The sequence below is a fragment of the Pelodiscus sinensis genome, unplaced genomic scaffold (assembly GCF_049634645.1).
Source record: "Pelodiscus sinensis isolate JC-2024 unplaced genomic scaffold, ASM4963464v1 ctg34, whole genome shotgun sequence".
Taxonomy (NCBI): domain Eukaryota; kingdom Metazoa; phylum Chordata; order Testudines; family Trionychidae; genus Pelodiscus; species Pelodiscus sinensis.
This window is the reverse complement of record NW_027465849.1, coordinates 7,399,506-7,422,690: the sequence shown is the minus strand read 5'-3', so window position 1 is coordinate 7,422,690 and position 23,185 is coordinate 7,399,506. Positions and strand designations below refer to the sequence as shown.

General features: G+C 66.2%; 4 protein-coding genes across 6 annotated transcripts; 3 read left to right on the top strand and 1 right to left on the bottom strand.

Moving 5' to 3' along the window:
* Positions 1-21: 21 nt before the first annotated feature.
* Positions 22-7,059, bottom strand: ACTMAP (actin maturation protease). 2 transcript variants are annotated; one of them, XM_075915023.1, is made up of 6 exons: positions 6,571-6,732; positions 5,718-5,786; positions 4,577-4,701; positions 3,086-3,215; positions 2,485-2,555; positions 22-1,987 (listed from the first exon to the last, which is right to left on the bottom strand). In XM_075915023.1, exons 3-6 carry the CDS (start codon positions 4,677-4,679, stop codon positions 1,629-1,631), a joined length of 663 nt encoding a protein of 220 aa, XP_075771138.1. In that variant the 5' UTR covers positions 4,680-4,701; positions 5,718-5,786; positions 6,571-6,732; the 3' UTR covers positions 22-1,628. The 2 variants fall into 2 exon arrangements, with proteins under 2 accessions (XP_075771138.1, XP_075771139.1); XM_075915024.1 differs by lacking the exons at positions 2,485-2,555; positions 3,086-3,215 and having other exon boundaries at positions 6,571-7,059.
* A 191-nt stretch (positions 7,060-7,250) lies between these two features.
* Positions 7,251-10,524, top strand: SNRPA (small nuclear ribonucleoprotein polypeptide A). Of its 2 annotated transcripts, none has more exons than XM_075915026.1 (7): positions 7,251-7,409; positions 8,168-8,265; positions 8,543-8,715; positions 8,833-9,009; positions 9,259-9,432; positions 9,766-9,854; positions 9,992-10,524. In XM_075915026.1, the coding sequence occupies exons 2-7, from the start codon at positions 8,193-8,195 to the stop codon at positions 10,149-10,151; spliced, it is 846 nt and encodes a 281-aa protein (XP_075771141.1). In that variant the 5' UTR covers positions 7,251-7,409; positions 8,168-8,192; the 3' UTR covers positions 10,152-10,524. The 2 variants fall into 2 exon arrangements, with proteins under 2 accessions (XP_075771141.1, XP_075771142.1); XM_075915027.1 differs by lacking the exon at positions 7,251-7,409 and adding an exon at positions 7,462-7,485.
* Positions 10,525-11,381: 857 nt separating this feature from the next.
* LOC112545941 (melanoma-derived growth regulatory protein) lies at positions 11,382-13,743 on the top strand. The gene is made up of 4 exons (XM_075915028.1): positions 11,382-12,189; positions 12,437-12,570; positions 13,227-13,337; positions 13,542-13,743. The coding sequence occupies exons 1-4, from the start codon at positions 11,952-11,954 to the stop codon at positions 13,563-13,565; spliced, it is 507 nt and encodes a 168-aa protein (XP_075771143.1). The 5' UTR covers positions 11,382-11,951; the 3' UTR covers positions 13,566-13,743.
* A 1,734-nt stretch (positions 13,744-15,477) lies between these two features.
* On the top strand, positions 15,478-18,815 carry LOC142823830 (rho-related GTP-binding protein RhoU-like). The gene is made up of 3 exons (XM_075915401.1): positions 15,478-15,763; positions 16,610-16,668; positions 17,036-18,815. Exons 1-3 carry the CDS (start codon positions 15,559-15,561, stop codon positions 17,474-17,476), a joined length of 705 nt encoding a protein of 234 aa, XP_075771516.1. The 5' UTR covers positions 15,478-15,558; the 3' UTR covers positions 17,477-18,815.
* The last annotated feature ends 4,370 nt before the right edge of the window (positions 18,816-23,185 follow it).

Here is a 23,185-nt window from a genome sequence, read left to right as displayed (position 1 = left end):
ATAAACAGACCCTGCCCATGGTAGAAAGCAAACAGCCTCTGTCTTTATTGTGCGTGTGCGGGATGTGGTTAAAGTTCCCGAGTTAGGGGGATGACAGCAGCTGTAGAGAGCTGAGACTGTAGGGCCGGGAGCCCCCAGACCCCGGCCGAGATCAGGGCCCGTCGGGCCGGGCGCCCCCCAGACCCCGGCCGAGATCAGGGCCCGTCGGGCCGGGCGCCCCCCAGACCCCGGCCGAGATCAGGGCCCGTCGGGCCAGGCGCCACCCAGACCCCGGCCGAGATCAGGGCCCGTCGGGCCGGGCGCCCCCCAGACCCCGGCCGAGATCAGGGCCCGTCGGGCCGGGTGCCCCCCAGACCCCGGCCGAGATCAGGGCCAGTCGGGCCGGGCGCCCCCCAGACCCCGGCCGAGATCAGGGCCCGTCGGGCCAGGTGCCACCCAGACCCCGGCCGAGATCAGGGCCCGTCGGGCCGGGCGCCCCCCAGACCCCGGCCGAGATCAGGGCCCGTCGGGCCGGGCGCCCCCCAGACCCCGGCCGAGATCAGGGCCCGTCGGGCCGGGCGCCCCCCAGACCCCGGCCGAGATCAGGGCCCGTCGGGCCGGGCGCCCCCCAGACCGCGGCCGAGATCAGGGCCCGTCGGGCCGGGCGCCCCCAGACCCCGGCCGAGATCAGGGCCCGTCGGGCCGGGCGCCCCCCAGACCCCGGCCGAGATCAGGGCCCGTCGGGCCGGGCGCCCCCCAGACCCCGGCCGAGATCAGGGCCCGTCGGGCCGGGCGCCCCCCAGACCCCGGCCGAGATCAGGGCCCGTCGGGCCGGGCGCCACCCAGACCCCGGCCGAGATCAGGGCCCGTCGGGCCGGGCGCCCCCCAGACCCCGGCCGAGATCAGGGCCCGTCGGGCCGGGCGCCACCCAGACCCCGGCCGAGATCAGGGCCCGTCGGGCCGGGCGCCACCCAGACCCCGGCCGAGATCAGGGCCCATCGGGCCGGGCGCCACCCAGACCCCGGCCGAGATCAGGGCCCGTCGGGCCGTCTGTGGCCCAGCCACTGGAGTCCAGGCACTGCCCAGACCGGGGCAGTTGGGGGTGGCATCGGGACAAGCTCATAACCCCAAGAGCTGCCCGGGAGTGGGGCTGAGATCCGTGCCCCGAGATCCAGTCCCAGCTCTCAAGAACTACCACTGGAGGGGGCAGAGGGTAGACAGGAAGCGCAAAGTTATTTTCACAGCCAGCCGCAAGTACCTGCCGTTTCCTGGCGCTGCAGCCCCGCACCGGGGAATCTGGGACATCTGAAAATGTGTCACTGAGTGGGAGAGGGGCAGTTCCTCCAGGAAGGACCGAAAATAGCCGTCCCTCTCCCACGGCGCAGCACTTCCTGTGGCACAGGAGGAAGAGGCCACATCCATCACTTTAAACCAGTGACCCTCTCCTCAGTGGGGCTGAATATTGTACCTCCTGCCCCTCCCCATGCCCAGCTCGAGGCCCATTTTGCAGAGGGGAAACAGAGGCAGAGCCAGGCCCCGAGCCCAGTTCAGGGCTCCACCCACTAGGCCCCGCTGCCCGTCGTGGCATGGGCAGGCCCCAGGGCGTTTGCAGCAGGTGGGCACGTGTACAGATTCCTTGCCCAGTGCTCCTACTGCCCCACCGCAGGGGGGAGCTGGGCCAGGGGGCTCTCTGTGGTGCTGGGGTACAGCAGCACGGTCCTGCCGCAGAGCCCGGCTCTCACGCCGCCAGCGGGCACCACGTACACCTTGCCATCCCCCGCTCGCTTGGGGCAGAAGTCCGTCAGCTGGGCGTTGCTCTCGTGCGCCTGCTGGTAGCGCCACAGCTGGGGGCGCCAGCTCTTGCCCTGCTTGGCGAGCAGGTAGATCTCCGCCACGTGCTCCGGGCTGGGCGGGGGGGAGGCTGGGCCGGGGCGGAAGAGGCCGGAGATCTCCCCGTCCTCCTGGCAGGCTGGGCAGAGGGCGCTGGCCTGGAGGCCCAGCAGGACTCCTGACGGGGGAGAGGAACTTGTCAGTTTCATGCTGGGAACCCAGACGTGGGTGTCCTGTCGGAGCAGCCAGCCGCAAGTAACTGCCGTTTCCTGGTGCTGCAGCCCCCTACGGGGATCTGGGACACTTAGGGGTCGCGGGGGCAGGCAGCATCCAAGTCAGGCCCCCTGTGAACTCTGCGGGCTGGCCCCATGCCCGGCCACCAGCCGCCCCCTGGTGGTGAGCCTTGGATGTGTAGCCAGGCCAACTCACCTGCGTGGCTTCGTTCTCCCTGCGCCCAGGAAGCTCCCCTAGGAGCTGGTCTTTCCCCCCAGCGGCTGGGCAGCCCCAGCCGAGAAACAGGGGGCACCAGGCTCTTCCAGGGAGGCAGCTGGGGTGGCATCGGGACAAGCTCACAACCCCGAGAGCAGCCCGGGAGTGAGGGGTCTGAGCCCTGCGCACCAGAGTCCAGGGGCTGTTCCCGCAGGGGCCAGGCGTCCCCCGGGGGCTGGGCCCTACCTGAGACCACGGCCCAGTGGGCTTTGAAGCCGCGCCTCCGGCAGGGCTCGTGGTTGGAGTCCTCGTCGTAGCTGGGACGGCTGTTAAGGTTTGCCAAGGGAACCGCGGCAAGTGGGCCGGTGAGGAAGGGGCACGCAGGGAGAGCAGGCTGCCCCGGCTCTGGGCCCCCGGCTCCTGCCCGCCCCGCCTGGGCACGCATGGCAGCACAAGCAGGCGAGGAGACGCTAAACCCCTCTGACCGGAGAGGGGCTGTAGCTTGAAATCTGCTGTTGTCAGAACCTGCCCCCAACGGGCAGGGTGCAGGCAGGAGAAGGGGGCGGGGTGGGCAGGGGGGTGTATTTAACTGCCAGGAGAGCGAAACGCACTTGCTCCCCATTCAACCTCCCCCGCCCCCACAGCCAGGAAGAGGAGACGAACGACATGGTGGCCACGTCCCACCCCAGAAGCAGCTGCATCTGCCTTTAAAATGACACCACCGGGCCTGCTCTCCGGGGGGATTTGAACCCCACCAGTCCCACCCACCCGTGCAAGCTGCGGTTCGGATACCAGCACAGATGGGGCATCGCCGGGGACACACCCGCCCTTCTCAAGGGAAGGATACGGCAGCAGAAGGGGGCAGCCAGCAGTCAGATGGCGAAGGATCCTTTCCTGGTTCTCTCCCTCCAGGCCTCCTGAGAGCAGCTCTGCCCGGCACGGGAACACCTCCTCGGCCAGCTGGGCCATGTCAGCCGCTGGGAGAGGCAGGGACAGGAATTCAAGCTGCCCTCGGGCCCACCCAGGGGCGGCCCATCCATATAGGCGAAGTAGGCGGTCGCCTAGGGCGCCAAGTTAAATGGGGCGCCAAATGGTGGCGCCAGATCATTGAGGAGTTTGGAGGTGGAGGTGCCGATTGCATGGGTTGCCTAGGGCGCCAGCTGCTGGCAGCTAGTCTAGGGCCACCCCTGGGCCCACCCCTAGCTGCACGGCCCAAGCTTGGCTCAGGATCCCCGGCTTTCTGCTCCCCTAAGCAGCGCCCCAACGGCTCGCAAGGGAAACCCACCGCGGGGGATGTGATCTGACACGGGCAATGGCAATTTGATCTCCAAGGGCCGGTGACAAAGATCAAACACAAGCCCGGGCTGGGAGGTGAAGCTAAACCAATTCAGACAGGAAGCGGGCAGAGATCTATAATGGGGAGGGGAATTTGCGACTGGCAGGGTTGCGGTGGGGTCTGTCGCTGGAGCCGTTTAGACCCAGACAGGCTGGTGTTTGGAAAGATCAGCTTCATTCACCCAGGAGCAAATTCAGGGCAGGCCTGTGGCCCCTGTTCTACAGGAGCTGGGGCCAGCTGATCCTACCAGTCCCTGCGAGAATCAGAGAGAACGTACCACACTGTTACCCGGCACTGGGGCCTTCATCCAGGCTGGGGCCTGCATGCGGGAGCCTTGCCAAGGAGAGCCGGTGTTTTTCCCGACAAAGCCCCACCTCCTGCAGCCCCGGGATTCCAAGGGATCTTGTGCTTTCAAAGAAAGCAGAAGTGTCCAGGCAGGCTGGACAGTGAGGGCCCGAAAAGCGCCAAAGGGGAGTCCCCAGCCCTGAGGGCGTAGGAGAGTCTCACGATCTCTGCCCGAGGCCGGTGTTAGCCAGACGCGGCTCCCAGAGGGGCCTTCTGCCTCGGCCGGGAAATTAGCAGCCCGGCCGTGGGGATTTTCCCAACCAAGGCGCTTGCAAGTTTCCAAGCAAACGAACCTCACTGGAGGGCCAGAGCCAGGAGCCGCAGCCAGGCAGAAGGCAGGGCTCAGAGTAAAGGACAATTAGCTCATCGGATCTGACCTCCGGTCCAGCACAGGCTGTTACGCGGGCCCCAGCTTCCCTCCACCGAGCCCAAAGCAGCCCTTCCGGGAAGGCGGCCGGCTCCCAGCAACGTCTGAATTTCAGCATGGCGAGAGCAGAGCTCCCATGGCTCCCTGGGGCCCTCTCTCACATACCGGTGACGGGGCCCTCTGGGGACTGGACTTCCTCACCCAGTCGCAGCCCGGAACGGGCTTTGGAGAGTCCCTCCAGCGCCCAGCCCAGTGCAAAGCGCCTGCCGTGGGCGATTGTGACGACTGACCTGAGAACATTTCCCCTTGGGCGGTGTAGCCTCTCTCCAACGCTACCCGCAGGATCCTCTCCAGGGAGATGTCCTGGGACAGACCGAGGAGGGAGCCTGCCATCCACAGTGCCACCAGCCCGCACCTGGGGGGGGAGGGGGAGGGAGAAGAGACATTGCTGGGATCCCGGTCCCCAGGCTGAGCTGGATTCAAAGACAGGTAATTCTCTGCAGCACAGTCCACCCTGGAATGCTTCCCTGGGTCACCGTGTCCTTTGGCCTCCTCTCCCTCCCGTTCCCGGCCTCCCCACATTTCTCGCTTCCCCTTGGGGCTATGATATGATCTAATGGGAGCATCTGGCCACAGACACCAGCTCCTGGCGTCGTTCCTCCTCTCCAAGGTGCGAGGTACAACTCACGGAGGCTGCCACTCGCCCCCCCAAGCGGGGGCTAGGGGGAGCAGCCGCTTTGTCTAGGGATGCTTGCTCAAGGTGGAAGAGGCCAGACAGTTCTAAGGACTGCCCCCGAGTGGGACGTTACGTTTAGATCAACTCGTCAGACCTTGTGCTACCTCCTCATGCTCCTTTTCCCTCTGACACAGCGAGTCATGCTTCCCCGGCCTTTTGAACTCTCGCCCACTGCTGGAGCGGAGCTCCCCGTAAATATCCACACGGCTCCCTCCTCTTCCTCCTGAGCAGCGCTCTGGGAAATTCTCCTTTGCTGGGACACCTCCAAGACACCTCACGGAGATTAGACCGCCGCTGTGCGGAGACCCCTGGCCACTACACTGGCATGGTCTCCTGGTCTCCCATCACTCCGTGCTCTGTCTGTCTCCACGGACTGGCTCTATCTTAGCCCGAGATTGCACGGCTCTGGGGCAAGGATGGTCTTTTAGGATGTTTGTCCAGGACCCAGCCCAACAGGGGCCTAGTCCGTGGCTGGGAGTCCTAGGCGCTGACGTAACACAACTGGTGTGTAACAGCAGCCAGCTCCCTGCCAGCTCAGACTGGCCAGGCCTATGCTCCTCGCCCTGCCATGCTCACAGAACAGCTCTTGGCAACTTTTGGGGAGGGAGTAAATGCCAGACGGGGAAGCTGTGGCTCCATAGGACTGGGACCCCAAACCCCTCCCCTCTTCCTTTGCCCGTGGTTGCAATACTCACTGAGGTCCCTCTTGGATTAAGGAAGGCACCGGCTTGTTGTACAGAAGCCACTTTAAATGCCTGCTAAAGCTGAAAGAAAGACCCAAACAAGCTCTTACTGCCCGTTTGCCCCGCAGCCCCTCTTCCCCAATGTGGGCCCCTCCGCGTGACTAATGTGAAGATCATGTCTCCTCCTTTTGGGAGAACTAAGCAGAGTGCTGACTTCATCTGCTGCAGGGTTTGCGGCGGTCTCTGGGGTGGGATGTGGCCACTGTCGGCCGGCCACACAGCCACGCCCCACTATGGGACAGGAAGTGGCCCAAGGTCCTGTACCCTCTTGCCTGGCCAACTGAATTTAGGGAAGCAAAATGGAATGATCCGAATTAGGCCCTGGCCAGGACACTGGAGTTCAGCACACCCGGGCTCTGGAGCAAAGAGCAGAGACCAGGCATGAACGTCTATGTCTCATTAGAGTTACGGGAACCTCCAGCAACACACCAATCTCTATGGCCATCCTGGGGAACTGGGGTCAGAGCTGAGCGATGCCTCCCCCTTCCCCTGCCCCACAGCGGCCCCTTGCGCTGCCGAGAGAGTGCCCCTCTGCTGAGCCCCGGCCCTGCTCCCTGCCCCACAATGCCCCCTTGCGCTGCCGAGAGAGTGCCCCTCTGCTGAGCCCCGGCCCTGCTCCCTGCCCCACAATGCCCCCTTGCGCTGCCGAGAGAGTGCCCCTCTGCCGAGCCCTAGACCCGCTCCCTGCAGCACGGGCACCCCTGGCGCTGGGAATACCAAGCGGGTCGCCCACCCAGGCCCGGCGCGGCTCAGCAGGCGAGACTGGCGGGACCCAGCCCGGGGGGGTGACCGGGCGGGGCCCCACCTGGCTGTCCTGCGGCTCAGCAGCTCCCGGACGTCGTCTCTGCCCCCGGGCGCGGGGGCCGCTCGCTCCAGGGCCGCCTTGAAGAACTTGGCCTTGTCGACCCCGCACACGGGCAGGGACTGAGCAGGGGGGGGCAGCGGGGGAGGCGGCGGGGGAGGGGGCAAGGCAGGGCCGGGCTGGGGGGTGGGGGGAGGGCCCTGGTGGGGGGTTAGAGTGGGTGGGGGAGGGGCAGGCACCCCACCCCTATGGGCCATCCCCGCCCTGGCTGGGGGCAGCAGGAGGTCAAAGGGCGCAGACTAGGCCAGGGGTCAGAGGTCAGTTGGCGGGCGGGGGGAGGGGGCGTGGCTTGGAGGGGTCAGGGGTCGCCACCGGGGGCGGTGTCAGGTGCCCCCCCAAGAAGGCGATGGCGGGACAGGTCTGCGGTCGGACGAGTCTAGTCACGTGGTTGGACACCCGCTTCCTTTGTGTCTCCCCTTCCTTCCGGGGCGCGCGCCAAAGGCCGCCAATCAGCAGAGCCACAGCGGCTACTGACAGCTGCTCTCAGCCAATGGCCGTTCAGGGGGCGGGAGTTACCTTGCCGACCACCCGGCTTAGGCGGGCGAGCCACGCTCGCCCCCTGCGGATTGGTCCCTTTCCAGGCGCGCGGCACGGCCGGGATTGGCTCCCAGGCCCGGGGCCGACGTCCTTTCATTGGCCGGGGCTGGCAGGGCGCGCTTTTGGATAGGCTGGTGAGGCCGAGGCTGCTTGGTGCTGATTGGCCCACGCGGACGGCGCTCTCGGCGCGGCTCGTGTGGCGGCGGCGGGCGGCCTGGGCCTGCGGACTCCATCGGGCTCCATCGGTGAGCGGCCGCGGCGGGGCCGGGCCATCGGGCCGCGGGGTCGGGAGCCGGGGCCGGGCCCGGCCTGGGCAGCCCGGTATTGGCGGGGGAGGGGGCGGTATTGGCGGGGGAGGGGGCGTTTTCCGAGGGGGTGGGGTTCCCGGGGGGGGGGTGGTCTCTACATCCGGGTCTCTCCCGGGCGCAGAGCCACGTGCTGGCTCCCCTCCCCCCAGGGTGGGCGCCCTAGCTCCCTGGGGGCGGGGCTGTCGTACAGTGGGGGGCGGGGCTGCCCTGCTGACCCGCCCCCCCATGGTGAGGTCATGACCCCAGACGCGGCCCTGGCTCTCTGTGTGTGCTGGCTGGGCCAGGCAGGAGTGAGCGAGCGGGTGTGTGGGGGGCGTTACCCGCGCATCACACCCCTCCGCAGGGGGGTGGGGGGGGCGTTACCCGCGCATCACACCCCTCCGCAGGGGGGTGGGGGGGGCGTTACCCGCGCATCACACCCCTCCGCAGGGGGGTGGGGGGGGGCGTTACCCGCGCATCACACCCCTCCGCAGGGGGGTGGGGGGGGCGTTACCCGCGCATCACACCCCTGTGCAAGCTCTGACCTGCTGGGATCCCACTGCTCCAGCTACTGGATGGGCACCATGGGGATCTCCTGGGGGCCATGACCCCTGGAGCCAAACCCCCCCCACCCCCGCCCATCATGGGGCTGCTGTGGCCTGGGGAACCACATCGCCATGGCTCGGGTGTGTCCGTTGACTGTCTCTTCTCCTTAGACCCCGTGGTTGCGAAGCACTTAGGATGGCTGTCCCGGAAACCCGCCCCAATCACACCATCTACATCAACAACCTCAACGAGAAGATCAAGAAGGATGGTGAGCCAACTCCCGCGGGCGTTCCTGGCCTGGGCTGGCCGTGTGGGTGGGCTGAGGGGTTGGTACCCACGGCGCGTACTTCGGAGGAGGCAGGGGCTCTAATCCCTGGCCGTCCCCGGTGCCATCTGGCTGAGGAGGACTGACCCCCTCTCTTTGGTGTGGCAGGTGTGCACCGGAGTTGCTTGCTTTGCCCCAGCTCCGCTGTGTGCACAGCTCCTCGTGGCGGTCGAGCGGTGTCTGTCCGATCCGTGTGCCTAACTGTGTGCCTCTCCCCTAGAGCTGAAGAAATCTCTCTACGCCATCTTCTCGCAGTTTGGCCAGATCCTGGATATCCTGGTGTCTCGGAGTCTGAAGATGAGAGGCCAAGCCTTCGTCATCTTCAAGGAAATCAGCAGTGCCACAAATGCCTTAAGGTCTATGCAGGGGTTCCCCTTCTACGACAAGCCCATGGTAAGTGCTGCGTGCTGCCCCCCCTCCTGGGGAGGGAGCCAGTCTGGAGGGTGCTGTTGGAGTGGCCAGAGGTGCCGGTTGGCCGTGCTCCTCCTGATGAATGGTATCTCCCGCCAGAGGATCCAGTACGCCAAGTCAGACTCGGACATCATATCGAAAATGAAAGGCACCTATGTGGAGCGGGACCGCAAGCGGGAGAAGAGGAAGCCCAAAGGCCCGGAGACGCCCCCGGTCAAGAAGCAGATGCCTGGCACGACCGCGCCGGTGTCAGCTGCGGTGCAAGGAGCTGTCCCTGTAAGTAACACCAGCAGCTTCTCTGACTGGCTCAGTGGCTGGTTGGCAGGCGAAGCTAGGGCCATGGGGGAGCCTTTCCCTGTGCGGCCAGTGTGGTCTCAGGCTGTTCCCAGATGCAAAGGCTGCCGGCTGTGTTTGGCTTCTGCGGACAGCTGTGAGTGCCAGGGCTGCCAGCTCTCAAAGCCTCCAGGGCAGCTCTGCACCCAGGATCTTGCTGTGAAGCCAGGCCTCCCTCTCTCTTTCTCCTAGGGGATGCCACAAATGAACCAGGGCCCTCGCATGATGCACCACATGGCAGGCCAGCCGCCATATATGCCCCCTCCGGGCATGATCCCCCCACCTGGCATGACTCCGGGGGGTATGGCTCCTGGGGGAATGGCCCCTCAGCAGATGATGCCAGGCCAGATGCCGCCGACCCAGCAGGTGAGTACAACAGAGCACGGCTTGGGAGCCGCCCGGTCGGACCAGAGCTTCCTCCAGGCGTGGGGCTTGGGCCGTTCCCCTCCAAGACGCAGGCTGCGGTGGGCAGTGGAAGAGAGCTCGGAGGCTCGTGTGGGATGATCTCCGAGCCAGTTGCCCCTGCTGAGAAGCCGGGAGTGCTGAGGCCCGGAGGGCGCTGGTGCATGGAGATCGGGGGCACTTTCCCCTGGTAATGGGGGTGAGGAGGGGGCTGCCTTGGGCACTGCCCCTGCTGTGGGCGTCTGGCTGGCGCCGCCCTGCAGGGCTCCCGGCCTCACTCTGCTCTCTCCCCCTCAGCTCTCGGAGAACCCGCCCAACCACATCCTCTTCCTCACCAGCCTGCCGGAGGAGACCAACGAGCTCATGCTCTCCATGCTCTTCAATCAGTGAGTGCGGGGCCTGGGCCCTCTGGGCGTGCCGTGTGGGGCTACCCCCTGGGGGGGAGGTGTGGCTTGTGGGCACGGTGGGGGTACGAGAGCAATCCAGGGGTCTGTCCCTCTGATGGCCGGATCCTGCCCCCCAGGTTCCCGGGTTTCAAGGAGGTGCGGCTGGTGCCTGGCCGGCACGACATCGCCTTCGTGGAGTTCGATAACGAGGTGCAGGCTGGCGCTGCCCGTGACGCCCTCCAGGGCTTCAAGATCACGCAGAGCAACGCCATGAAGATTTCCTTCGCCAAGAAATGAAGCCCCCCGGGGCCCAGGACTGCTCCCCTCACCCCCAGTTAGTCTGTTCTCAACCAGCCCCCCTTTTTAAACCAGTTCCCTGGCAGGTAAGTCTGGCCGCAGGGCTGGCCGGTTTTCCAGCCCAAACTCCTTCCTTCCCCAGAGCCCCTTGTGCACCGTTTGGCCTGGCTGCCCCGAGCGGGTAAGTGACTCCGGAGCCGGCCTGTCTTCCCGTGCCTGCGAGGAGCCTGGAGCCAGCCCGTGCCCTGGTGGCTGCAATGGGTGGGGGGCGGCTAGGGGCAGCTAAACCTTCCTGAAGCATTGTACCCAGGGTCTGCTGTTCAGACATTGCACCTGGAGCTCCCTTTCCAATAAAAGCTCCCTTTGTCACCTCTCCACCGCCTTGCTCGTGTGTCCTTGGCTGGGCTCCAGGGGGGACCCCATGGGAGTCAGTTTCCTGAGCTGCAGCTCTCCGGGCGGAGCTTAAGAGTTACACTCAGCCTGGGGCGTGGGGATTACCCCACCAGTATCCCAGAAGTCTCTTGTGGTCGGCTTGTCTTGGCTGAGCAAATTGTCCCATCCTTACAACACAGCCTAGAGTGCCCCCCTGGCTGCATGGAGCATTGCATGCTGGGAGTTGTGGGGGGAGCTTGCCAGTGCTGTGCCCAGTGTCAGCAGCGCCCCCTGGTGGCCGGGGGGGGGGGGTCAACCTCATACACAGGTCCCCTTCAACAGTGACTTGGCTCCAAAGCTTGTTTGTCCCTTCCCGTGCTGCCCAGAGGAACCCTGGAGGGGTGGGGGGTAAGATGCTTCCCAACAGCCCCCTATAGGCAGGACACGCCCCTACCCCTCAGCACAGCTGGGCTGCGGTGCGGAAGGAGAATCCCACTGCTGCCACCAAGCAATGGGGGAGGGGGCTCCTGGATTCCCTCCACCATGGGGCTGAAGTGGGGGGAGAGGGGGAAGGAGTGCTTCCCTCTGACAGTGGCAGGGCCCAGCATTACCACCCCCTCCCTGGGCCTCAGCCTCTGAGCTGCGGGCTGGGGACAATGGGCCCAGTATGTTAGCCGACAGCCGGCCCCTGGTCCCTGCGTCATTGGCCGGCCTTACGCCCAGCTTTGAGTTTGTGGCACCAGCTGATTTTCAAAAGCGGCGCGGAAGGGTAGAGAGAACGTGACCCGGGGGCCTTGGCCGGATCCTCCCCTCAGGACCTGAGTGGCCTGAGGTGTGGGCGTAAAGACACCACCCAGCTGTGGATGTGCAGCCACCTCTGGGGTGGACAGGAGCAGCAGCCACAGAGGAAGTGGAGAGCCGTGGGGCTGGAGAAGGGCAGAGCCCCAGCCGGCCTCTGGGACGAGCACCTGGCAAGCTGGAGTTGTCACAAGGATGCGGTGGGAGGGGTAGACTTAAAATGTGGCACCATGGGGTGTAGAGTGCAGTGGTGTGAGCTGTTGATTGGCACCAGCGGGGGGACCCCTCGGCTGTGTGTGCTGGCAGCTGGGTGCTTGTGCAGCTGCTCAGCAAAGCTGCAGATGCCACCCGGCTAATGAGCAGAGCACCCACAGCTCGGAAAAAGAGGTGAGACCATCGCCTCCTGGGGCAACCACGGCTCAGAAGGGTGTCCCTAAGTGCCCGGCAAGGCGTGGCCCTGCCACGGCTCAGAAGGGTGTCCCTAAGTGCCCGGCAAGGCGTGGCCCTGCCACGGCTCAGAAGGGTGTCCCTAAGTGCCTGGCAAGGCGTGGCCCAGCCACGGCTCAGAAGGGTGTCCCTAAGTGCCCGGCAAGGCGTGGCCCTGCCACGGATGCTAGGGTGCCCTGTGGAATGCATCGGCACCTGCTCTGCAACGGCACAGCTGCTCCCACGGCCTCTGAAAAGGGCTCAGGGCGGCGACTAGAAGCGCAGCCGGGTCCGTCCGAGCCCGCAGCCTCTGCCGCCATGGCGAATGCCCGGGGCTGGGCCCAGGCCGCTCTGCTGTTCGCCCTGCTGGGGCTGTTCCATGGGGGCCCCCAGCTGGGCAAGCTGGCTGAGAAGAAGCTGTGCGCGGACGCGGACTGCAGCCGTAGGTGTCCAGCGGACGAGGCCGGGGGCAGGGCTGGGGGAGGTGGGGGCAGCGGACCTGGAGAGGGAAGGGGAGGGGGATGTAAGGGGGTGATGCTTAGGGGGTAACCGAGTAACCAGTTACCTGCTCCCCTTTCTGCTGGGGCGGGGGAGGGTTTGCTAAGGGCTGGGCTGGGGGGGGTAGCCTGGGGGGAAGGATCCTGGGTGGGGGGCAGCATAGTGACCCGCTTGTCCTCCCGCTGCCCCAGATCCCATCTCCATGGCGGTGGCGGTGCAGGATTACATCGCCCCCGACTGCCGCTTCCTCTCCATTCAGCGCGGGCAGGTCGTCTACGTCTTCTCCAAGCTGAAGGGCCGGGGCCGGCTGTTCTGGGGCGGCAGCGTGAGTGGCTGGGTGCCCCCCCCCTGTGGCTAGCGGGGGGGGGGGGGGGCATTCTCAGGGCCCGGGCTGGCTGGGTGGCTCAATGCAGAACCCTGAAAGTGGCTCCCGTTGCTCCACTGGGGCATCGGATCCTGGCATAAGAGCGGCCAGACTGGGTCAGCCCAGGGACCGGTCTGCCGATGCCAGAGGGAGGGAATGCAACAGGAAATCATCACATGATCCCTCCCCTGTCACCCATGTCCAGGCAAACATTCCTGTCCGTCCTGGTTAACAGCCATTGATTGACCTGCCCATGAACTGATCTAGCTCTTTTTTGAACCCTGTTAATGTCCTGGCCTTCACAACATCCTCTGGCAAGGAGTTCCACAGGTTCAGTTTCATGTCCTGGGGGGAGGGGAAGGAGAAAGCTGGAGGCGGGGCCTGACCTGACTTCCTAAGCCCATCACGGCCCCCATCACCGCTTCCTAGCTCAGCCCAGTGCCCTCTGGAGGAGGGGCAGCGGGGGCTGCTGTGGGTCTCGAGCCGTGGGGGGCTAGTCCCTGGAGGGTGGGGGGAGCTTGCCCTGTCTAGGCTGGAGCTCTCGGGTGGGAGGGCTGCTTGGAAGGAGGGGGGGGCCTTTGGTGCCCTGGCTGAGCCTCCCCATCTCCTCCCCTTAGGTGCAGGGGGATTATTACGGGGAGCACCCGGCCCGCCTGGGCTTCTTCCCCAGCAGCGTGGTGCAGGAGAGCCAGTACCTGAAGCCCGGCAAGGTGCAGGTCAAAACCGATGTGAGTAGCCAAGCCGGGGTGGTGCGGGGGAGAGGGGGCACTGCCCAGAGACCACGCAGAGTGGCTGGCCCTGGGGCTGGCTGGCCTTTGCTCTGTGGGCCAAGCCCCCACTGGGGCAGGCTCCCGGGTTCCTGGCTCCCAGCCCCCCCATTCCAGGCCCCCGAAACGGCTGCTTTCTGATGGCTCTAATCTCTTCCCTTCCAGCAATGGGATTTCTCCTGCCAGTGAGTCCTGCCTGGATCCTTGCCCAGGGAGGGGCAGGGCCGGGCACTCGGCCCGCACCGCGCTGCTGTCCTGGAGGCTGTGGCAACCCCCCCGCCCGGTTCCCTGCTCTGGTCCGGGGGCGGCTTCCCTGCTCCTGCCCCATGCCTGGGGGCCAGTGCGAAATAAACCCCCTATGCAGCAACCCTGCCGCCATCCTCCCCTGCTCTTGCTTCCTCCCCAGGGATCTCGGACCGAGGGGCGGCTGCTCCCAGCAGAGCTGGCCCAGCCCATGACTCTCGTCAAGTGAGCCCTGCTGGGTGGGGGGGACATAGCCCCCTGGGACGGGGGAGCGGTTCCCCCCAGTGTTGAGCTGTTCCCAGCCTGTCTGTCCTCACCTGGCCTCTGCTGCAGATGGGGCCGTCCCCCCCCAGAGCCCGGCTGGAAATAGCAATCTCATACAGCCTGCCCCAGATTCTCTCGGCTGCCCTGTGCTCCGTGTGCCACACGCCCTCCATGGGACATTGCCTCCCGGAGCTGAGGCTTGGGGAGGGGGGCAGCAGGGGAGGGGAGGGGGATTTCTGCCTTAGTGCCATGACCTCTGCTAGGGCGGGCAGGGTGTGGGATGGGCAACCGGGTGCTGAGTGGCAGCTAGTTTACCAGCTGTTCATGCCATCTAGGGCACATGCTCCCCTCCCCGGAGCAGGACCCAGTTCCAGCCCCGTCGTTCTCTGGCCCCCTGCTCTCAGCTGAGCTGCCCTGTGGCTCCCTCCTGGGGCCAGCACCGTGGCTGTGAGCAGAGAGGGGTGCCCTGGGGGTTCAGGGTGCCTGGCCCCGGCCCTGCCCTGCTGATTCGTTCCTGTGGGGTGCTGGGTTTGCCCAGTGCCTGGCATTGCAGCCCGGGCTGGCTGTGACCTTTCGGGGGGCTGCTCTCTGCAGACGCCAGGAGCTGGTTATTGGCAACCTGTGCCAAAGCTGCGCTGTGCCCCCCCCCCACGTCTTGGTGATGGAGGGGGCTTCCTGGCAGCTGGCTCCTGCTGTCGGCCCCCTGGCTGGGCGAGTGTGCGGCTCTCACCTGGCGACTCGGGGCAGCCCCCCCCCCGAAACGGGGGCTGCGGATTTATTGTACGTCTTAGGGCAGCGGCGAGGCGCTCAGCCAGCCGCCTGGTCCCCTTTGCCATGGGGGCTGCTGCGGGTCCCCCAAATCAGCCCCCTCTTTACCCAGCTGCTGTCCTGGCTGAGATCAGTCCCCCTTGTCTGTAGCAGGTCCTTTGATTGGGCCGCCCAGGCTCCAGGGTGACCCCCCCCCGTGGTTTCCGAGCTGTCTGGCAGCCAAGGGCAGGGGCTGTTTGTGGGAACTACAGAGGCACCGCGCGCTGGAGCCAGGGCCCTTTGACCCCGGCCTGCAATCACCCCGCTCCTCCGCCCTGTTTCCAATAACAGGCGGCGCTCGGCACCCGCCGCCTTCCTGTTTGCGCTCCCGGGGGCAGCGTGCAGCCCGGCTGGGCCCACACACACGGGGCTGGAGCAGGCCCTACCCCTGGGTCTCTGCAAAGAGGGGCCATTTCCTCCTATTGTGCAATGGGGTGGGGGGGGCAGCCTCCCCATTGGCTGGGGGGGCAGCCTCCCCATTGGCTGGGGGGGGGAGCATTGACAGATGGGCCCCCACAGCGCAACCAGCCACCTGGGCTATGTCATTTGGGGGCTCAGGGCCCACATGTGGGGGCAGGGAGTTTGGGGGCTCAGGGCCCACATGTGGGGGCAAGGAGTTTGGGGGCTCAGGCCACAGCAGGGCGCTATCGTGCCTGGCAGGGGCCCCCCTTAGCCTGGCTTTCCTTCTCTTTTCGCCACCCCCTCCCCCACGTGGAGGGCGTGGCCCCGGTCAGGCCCCGCCCTCCGGGGGCGCGGCTATGGAAATGAGCCGCGTTTATAAAGCGCCGAGCGGAGCGCACGCCTGCGGGTGCAGCGTTTGGAGCCGGGCGCGCCTGGCGCCACCGGTTCGAGTCCCCCGCCCCGCACCATGCCCCCCCAGGAGCTGCTGCCCGAGTGCCCGCTTGCGCCCCCGGTGCCCCCGCACCAGCCCCCGGCGGCCCCCCGCGCCGGGCTGGAGCTGCAGTGCGTGCTGCTGGGCGACGGGGCCGTGGGCAAGACCAGCCTGGCCGTGAGCTACAGCGCCAACGGGTACCCGGCGCGCTACGTGCCCACGGCGCTGGACCGCTTCTCGGGTAGGTCCCCTGGGGGGGCTCTAGGCGGGCTCCGCCGCCCCGCCAGGATTGGGACCCCCCCCTTGCTTCTCCTGGAGGGCTCCTGGGTTCTCCTAGCACTGGGAGGGGAGTGGGGGGTAGTGGTTACAGCCGGGGCTCCTGGGTTCTCTCCTAGCTCTGGGAGGGGAGTGGGGGGTAGTGGTTACAGCCGGGGCTCCTGGGTTCTCTCCTAGCACTGGGAGGGGAGTGGTTAGAGCCGGCGCTCCTGGTTCTCTCCTAGCACTGGGAGGGGAGTGGGGGGTAGTGGTTACAGCCGGGGCTCCTGGGTTCTCTCCTAGCACTGGGAGGCGAGTGGGGGGTAGTGGTTAGAGCCAGGGCTCCTGGTTCTCTCCTAGCCCTGGGAGGAGGGGAGTGCGGGGGAGTGGTTAGAGCCGGCGCTCCTGGGTTCTCTCCTAGCACTGGGAGGGGAGTGGGGAGGGGAGTGGGGGGTAGTGGTTAGAGCCGGCGCTCCTGGGTTCTCTCCTAGCACTGGGAGGGGAGTGGGGGGTAGTGGTTAGAGCCAGGGCTCCTGGGTTCTCTCCTAGCACTGGGAGGGGAGTGGGGGGTAGTGGTTACAGCCGGGGCTCCTGGGTTCTCTCCTAGCACTGGGAGGGGAGTGGGGGGTAGTGGTTACAGCCAGGGCTCTTGGGTTATCCTAGCCCTGGGAGGGCTGTGGAGGCTAGTGGTTAGGGCAGGGGGGCGGGTGCTCTCCCAGCAGCGTGACACCTGCTTGTGTGCAGCGGCACGCCCCTGGCGTGTGTGTGGTGGAGGGGGTCTGGCTACGGGGTGGCTACGGGGGTAACGGTCCCTTCGGTCTCCCCCTTGCAGCCGTGGTGCAGGTGGACAGCACCCCCGTGAGGCTGCACCTCTGTGACACAGCGGGGCAGGTAAGAGCCCAGCCGGCAGTGCCCCTTGCCCGGTGCCCAGCAGCCGCTCAGCCCCCTCGCTCAGCTCCCTCCCCGCCCCAGCCCGAGCCCAGAGCAGTGCAGGGCGAGGTGCCAGCCGTGCCCGGGTGGTTCCCTGGCAGCCTGCAGCTCCCTGCTCTGGGAGGAAGTGGGGTCTAGTAGTTAGAGCACTGGTGTGGGGGCGGGTTTCTACTTCCAGGTTCACTTGTGACCCTGAGCAAGGTGGTTCTCGCTCTGGGCCCCCATTCCCGTCCCCTGGGGACACCGGGGCGCCCCCGCCCCCCCCAGCATGGGGGCTGGGCAGGTGCGGGGGTGGCCAGTGGCGCTCACGGGGCTCTCTCCCTCCCAGGATGAGTTTGACCCGCTCCGGCGGCTGTGCTACCCCAAGGCGGACGTCTTCCTCCTCTGCTTCAGCGTGGTGGCCCCCACCTCCTTCGAGAATGTGGGGGAGCGGTGGGTGCCGGAGCTGCGCCGGTACTGCCCGGCCGTGCCCCTGCTGCTGGTGGGCACCCAGTGCGACTTGCGCCAGGACGCCCAGCTGCTCGTCCGCCTGGCCCGGCGCCAGGAGAAGCCGGTGCCCGAGCCGGCCGCCCGGGCGCTGGCCCAGAAAGTGGGGGCCGTGGGCTACCTAGAGTGCTCGGCGCTCACCCAGCAGAACCTCAAGGAGGTATTCGACACGGCCATCCTGGCGGGGCTGCGGCACGCCGAGACGCGGGGCCGGCGGGGCCGGGCCAGCCGGGTGCGGGCGCTCTCCAAGGCCTGGTGGAAGAAGTACGTCTGTGTGCGGTAGCCGGGACCGTGGGGCAGCCTGCCCCACGGCCACCCTCTGGCGCAGGCCCGCGGGGCGGAGAGCAAACGGCTGTCCAGGCGTGGAGGGAAGAGCCCCCGGGCCGCTGCTGACCGGCGTAGCCCCACAGCTGGCTGTGGGGTGCCCCGGAGCCTGGGCAAAGGGTGCTGAGGACTCTCGCCCCAAGGACTGGAGTGACATTGGGGAGGGGGGAGTCTCGGTGGCAAGCTGTGTGCAACGAATCCCTGTCCCCTGTGGGGGGCTGTGCCAGGCTCCAGGGCAGCTCCCCCCGCCACGTGTGTCATGGGCCCTGGGTGCCTCCCCCGTCCATGGCTGCACAGAGACCCCCGAGGTCCGAATTCAAAGCAGGGGCTGGTTCCGTGCTGGGGGGGCAGAATCTCACCCTGCAAGTGCCCCATGCAGGGCAGCCTGTCTCAGGGAGCCCTGAGGGCTGGATCCCTCCTTCGGTCAGTGTGGGGGGGGCTGGGAGAGCCGGCAGCCCCCCCCCCCATAGGAACGCCCCTTTGCGAGAGGGTTTGGATTTGCACAGGGCATGGCCCTGCTGGACTGGGATGCGGCAGAACCAGCCCCCCCCAAGTGTCCTGGTAACCCCCCCTCGCTGCGGGCTTTGTGGGGGACTGGCCAGGGTACGGGAGGGGCCCTGAACTGCACCCATCCTGCTTGTGCTGCAGGGGGCTCTGCCCCCCCATTTCCCTAGCTGGCCCCTCCCCTGCCAGGACATTGCTTGTGGGCGGTTGGAGCCAGCTGTGCCCGGGGCCTGGAGTTTCCCTCTGGGTGGGGGGAGCTGCACCTCACTTGCCCCCCCCTGCTGTTTTTGCACTAGTCTAAACCGTCTCTGGCCAAAAGGGGGGTTTCTCCCAGGGGTCCCCCCCACCCTGTTTCAGCCCCCTCCTGTGGCCTCTAGGTCTTCTGCACCAGCTATGCCCTCGCACCTCCAGCGCCCCTCCCCTTGGAGAACTGTGGGGGACCCCATGCTGGGTCTAGCTGGGCAGTGCCCCCCCCCCAGTCTGGGCTCTGTGGGGGTGGGGGGCTGCCTTCAAACAGCCAGCAAAGAGCAAAAAGGTGATTTTATCCCCTGGAGGGAGTGCAGGAACCAGGCTGCCTTCTGGGGGGAAGGGGGGGACTGATCTTTCTCCCCCCACCCAGCATGGTCCTTCCAGCTGGTGCTGGGGTGGGGGTGCGACTGAACTGCCCCTGGGCTCCTGGTTCCTGATCCCAGTGCACCAGGGGAGAGGGGGAGGTGTCCGTCCGTCTGTGCGTCCGTCTGTTCTTTAAAATGCCTGTAACCAATAAAATCTCTTTGCGTCGGGCAGGCGCTGTAGGAATTGCCCCCAGGAGCTGTTGTGGGGGGAGGGGGGGGGGTCTCACGTGTGGCTTGAAAGGGGCATTATGGGATGGGGTGCAAGCTGCTCCCCCAAGCCCAGTGGCCCCCGTGAGCGGGGCGCTGCCCAGACCTCCGCATGCAGCACCTGCTACACAGGCCGGGCGAGCCCCCCAAGCAGACCACAGAGCCTCAGCCCCACCCCACCCAGCGCCAGATGCGTGACCACTGTGGCCTTCACTGGCTCGGGTCCAAGGTTTGCCAAGAGCTGGGGGTGCTGTGGTTCTGGGCTCCCCCCCCCCGGCGTCCCTGCAGGTTAGAGCCGGCAGCTGCCTGTGTTTGCCCAGGGCGGGTGCCCGGGTAGAAAGGGCATTGCCCCTGGCTTTTGTATTATCCAGGGTGGGGGGGAGAGCCTCCTGGCTCCCAGCCTCCCCGCCCCCACTGTAACCACTAGCTCCCACTGCCAAACCAGAGCTGGGGGGAGAACACAGGAATCCTGGCGTCCAGCCCCTCCACTCTAACCACTAGCCCCCACTGCCCTCCCAGAGCGGGGGAGAGAACCCAGGAAACCTGACGCCCAGTCTGCTAGTCTCACCCCGGCCAGATCCCTTCTCTCAGCTCACTTCTAGTCGCGTGAGCCCACAGCTGGGGGGGCCCCAGGACCCAGTGCCAGGCTCAGCAGGACCAGCCAGCTGGCACCAGCATTCCAGAGATCCAGTGGGACTATGTCAGTGCCCACCTACTGCCAGCATCCCCTCGGGGAGGAGGGCCAGGTCTAGTGGTTAGAGCAGGGGGCAGGGCAGGACTCCTGAGTTCTCTCCTGGCTCTGGGAGGGAAGAGATGGCTCCCTGGGAGGGGGGGGGGGGCTTTTATTGTCCTTCCCCCACCGTGGTCCCTGCTGGAAGTTGTAGCTGGCTCTGCTCTTATCAGTGGCCCCAGCTCGCCCTGTCAACAGGGGAAGCTGAGCCCACAGCCCCAGATCTGCCTGTGGGGTGCCCCAGAGTCTGGGTGCTGGGGCCTCTCGTCCCAAGGTCAGGGATTGATGTAGGAGTGGCGGGGGGAATCTCTGAAGGAAGCCGTGTGCTGCCCGATGTGCCCCACCCCAGAGCTGGCTGCATCCCTCTACCAGGGCTGCTCCAACGCCTGGGCAAAGGGGCATCCCAAAGAGGAGAGAGGTAGCATGTGGGGGCTGTGATCTCCGGGAGGGGGGGCTGCTGGGAGCTGGGTGCTGCCCACCGTGCCCCACCCCAGAGCTGGCTGCATCTTGTTACAAGTTCGGGCTGTGGCACATAATGATCCGCCTCACAGGGGGCGGGGAACTCGGAAGCAGGGAATCCCCCACGGAAAATTCCCCTGTGGATAGATTTTCCGGGACTTTATACCCCCACGGTACTCCGCCCTGTCTCTGCCCCCTTGCTCAGCGCCCCCCATGGCTCTAGGGGCTCAGGAGCCTTTCCTGGAACTGGGAAGCTTGGATTCCGTGGGGCAAACCCCAGTTGCTTTTCGGAAAACAGGAATCCGGGCCACGAGGCTGGAAAAACCCTGCCTGGCTTGGCGCGGGGCCAGGATCGAACTGGAACGCTGCCAAAGGCCACCCGCTGCGGGTCTGACCCCAGCCCCTTAACCAGCATCAACTATGGGGAAAGCAAAGCAGCTGGCTCCCAGCAGCCCCTGCTCTCCCCACTGGCCCTCACTCCCCTCCCAGAGCCGGGGAGAGAACCCAGGAGTCCTGGCTCCCACCCCCCGTCTACCAGATGCCCGCTGGCTTCGATTTCCTGGACTGCAGGGAGCCATATGGGTGGATCCCTTCAACCCCCATTTCCCCCCTGGCCCGGGCCCAGCCCTGCCTCCCCCCAGGCTGTTCCAGGAACTGGCTGGCAGGGGTGTGGCTGCCCCCCCTTGGCACAGGGAGGGCGTGTTTGCTTGGCAGGTACAGGGAGTCCATGGTACAGCTGCTGCTACCTGCCGCGCCCAGCGGTCCTGCGCCTCCCCGCGGGGCAGGGCTTGTTGGGGCCTGTGGATAAGGGAAGGGGCCTGAGCTGGGGGTTCCCAGCACCCGGCCCATGCAGTGCCAGGGCAGAAGGGAATCGGGACTCCTAGGTTCTCTCCTGGCTCAGGGAGGAGAGTGGGGGCTAGTGGTTAGAGCCAGGAGTCCTGGGTTCTTCCCTAGCTTGGGGCTAAGCTGGTCTCTCTTGGAGGGGGCTCTGGCTGGACCCGCCCTCTGCTAAGTTCCTCATGGCTTCGCTGAGCCAGGCTTCTGTTGGGGGGGGGGGCTCTGCTCCCCAAGGCTCCTTGGAGCCATTAGCCCCAGGCGGGGAGGGGTTGCTGACTAGGGTCCTGTTGGGAACACTGCTGGGGGGGGGCAGATTTTCCAGCCTGGATCCTGAGTCAGGAGGTTCCCCAGATCAGAGCATCTGCCTGGGGCTGGAGGGGAGAGAGCCCAGGAGTTCTGCTCTGCCCACTAGGCCCACTGGACTCTCAGGGTGCAGCATTCCCTGTCCCACCCGGGCGGGGCGGGGGAAGGCAGGTGGGGTGTCCAGGGAGAACCAGCCCGGCGGTCCCTTTGCAGCTAGTGCACCCCCCCGCCCTTCCCAGCAAGTACACAGATGGGTGGGGGGTACAGGGCCCTGGTGAGACCCGGGAGGCTCCTCTGACCTGGGGCAGAGACCGCGCCCACACCATTGGGCTGCACCAAGGCAGCAGCAGGGGGAGATGGACCTTCCTTGTGCTCCCCCTGCCTGGCCCTTCATGCCAAGGGCCCGATCGAGGTGGCTGCTTCTCCTAGACACGTGCCAGCCGCCGCATCCTTAGCCCCATGGCACAGAAGCCAAGGAACCCAGGAGTCCTGGCTCGCAGCGTTCCTGCTCTAACCACTCGCCCACACTCCCCTTCCAGGGTTAGTGTCCTGGCGGAAAGGCCTCTCTCACGCTGAGTTACTCCTGCCTCTGTGCCAGTCTCTGCTTTGCAGGAGCCTCACTGCAGGTTTACACCTTCCCATGGAAATATCTCTTGATGGGGCAACGCGACGGTCCCCCCACGCCCCACCCCAGAGGTGAGCGCATCTCAGCGCTAGCTGCACAGTTCGGTTCAGTGTTCCTGTGCAGCTGTCACACAGCTCCTGCGGCTCAGATGGCCACGTGTCCCTGCTGTCTGAGAGATTCCTGCGCGCACAGCCGCTCCGCCCCAGAGGTGGCTGCATCTCAGTGCCCAGCAGGGCAAACTCTTGTTGCTACACTCAGAGGAGCTGGCTAGAGAGAGAGTCTGCGAGCAGCCAGGGAAGTCCTGGGTTCTAATTCTGCTATCCGTGCCAATCCCCCCCCTCCCTCCCCACAGACTCAGTTCTTGCTGTTGTTCTGTGCCTCAGTTTCCCCCTCTGGTATGCAACGGGTTCCCCCTCATTCTTGGCGTGGACTGATGTGGGGACCTGGGAGGTTCTGTGGAAATGCCAGGCCTGTGAGAGGCGCCCCATGCTGGGATTACAGAGAAAGCTGGACAAAATGGAAGTGGGTTTAATTCCTTGTTCCCCTCTTGGCACAGCAGGGCTTGCTCAGGACTGGTGTGGGGCACAGCCCGGGGAAGGGAGGTGATCCCCCCCCAGCAAAGCAATTTCACGTGTAGATCCATCTCGCCTCAGGGTGGCCCGGTTCACAATTGTTCTGGCCTGGTCTGGGAGAGTCTGTCCCAGGCCTTTCTAGGGGCTGCACCCAGTCACCCACCACGGGTTATTGACAAGGGCTGTAGGGGGAGGATGCAGATGTTACAGGACCAGCCTGTGGGGAAAAGGCTACACGCACTGCTCTGAACACTGTGTGTGACCGCCAGCTGCTCTAACCACTAGCCCCCACTCCCCTCCCAGAGCCAGGGAGGGAACCCAGGAGTCCTGGCCCCCAGCCCCTCTGCTCTAACCACTGGCCCCCACTCCCCTCCTAGAGCCAGGGAGGGAACCCGGGAGTCCCGGCCCCCAGCCCCTCTGCTCTAACCACTGGCCCCCACTCCCCTCCTAGAGCCAGGGAGGGAACCCGGGAGTCCCGGCCCCCAGCCCCTCTGCTCTAACCACTGGCCCCCACTCCCCTCCTAGAGCCAGGGAGGGAACCCGGGAGTCCCGGCCCCCAGCCCCTCTGCTCTAACCACTGACCCCCACTCCCCTCCTAGAGCCAGGGAGGGAACCCGGGAGTCCCGGCCCCCAGCCCCTCTGCTCTAACCACTGGCCCCCACTCCCCTCGCAGAGCCAGGGACAGCACCCAGGGGTCCCGGCCCCCAGCCCCTCTGCTCTAACCACTAGCCCCCACTCCCCTCGCAGAGCCAGGGACAGCACCCAGGGGTCCCGGCTCCGAGCCCCGCCCCTTTCACCGCCCACCACCAGCCTTTCC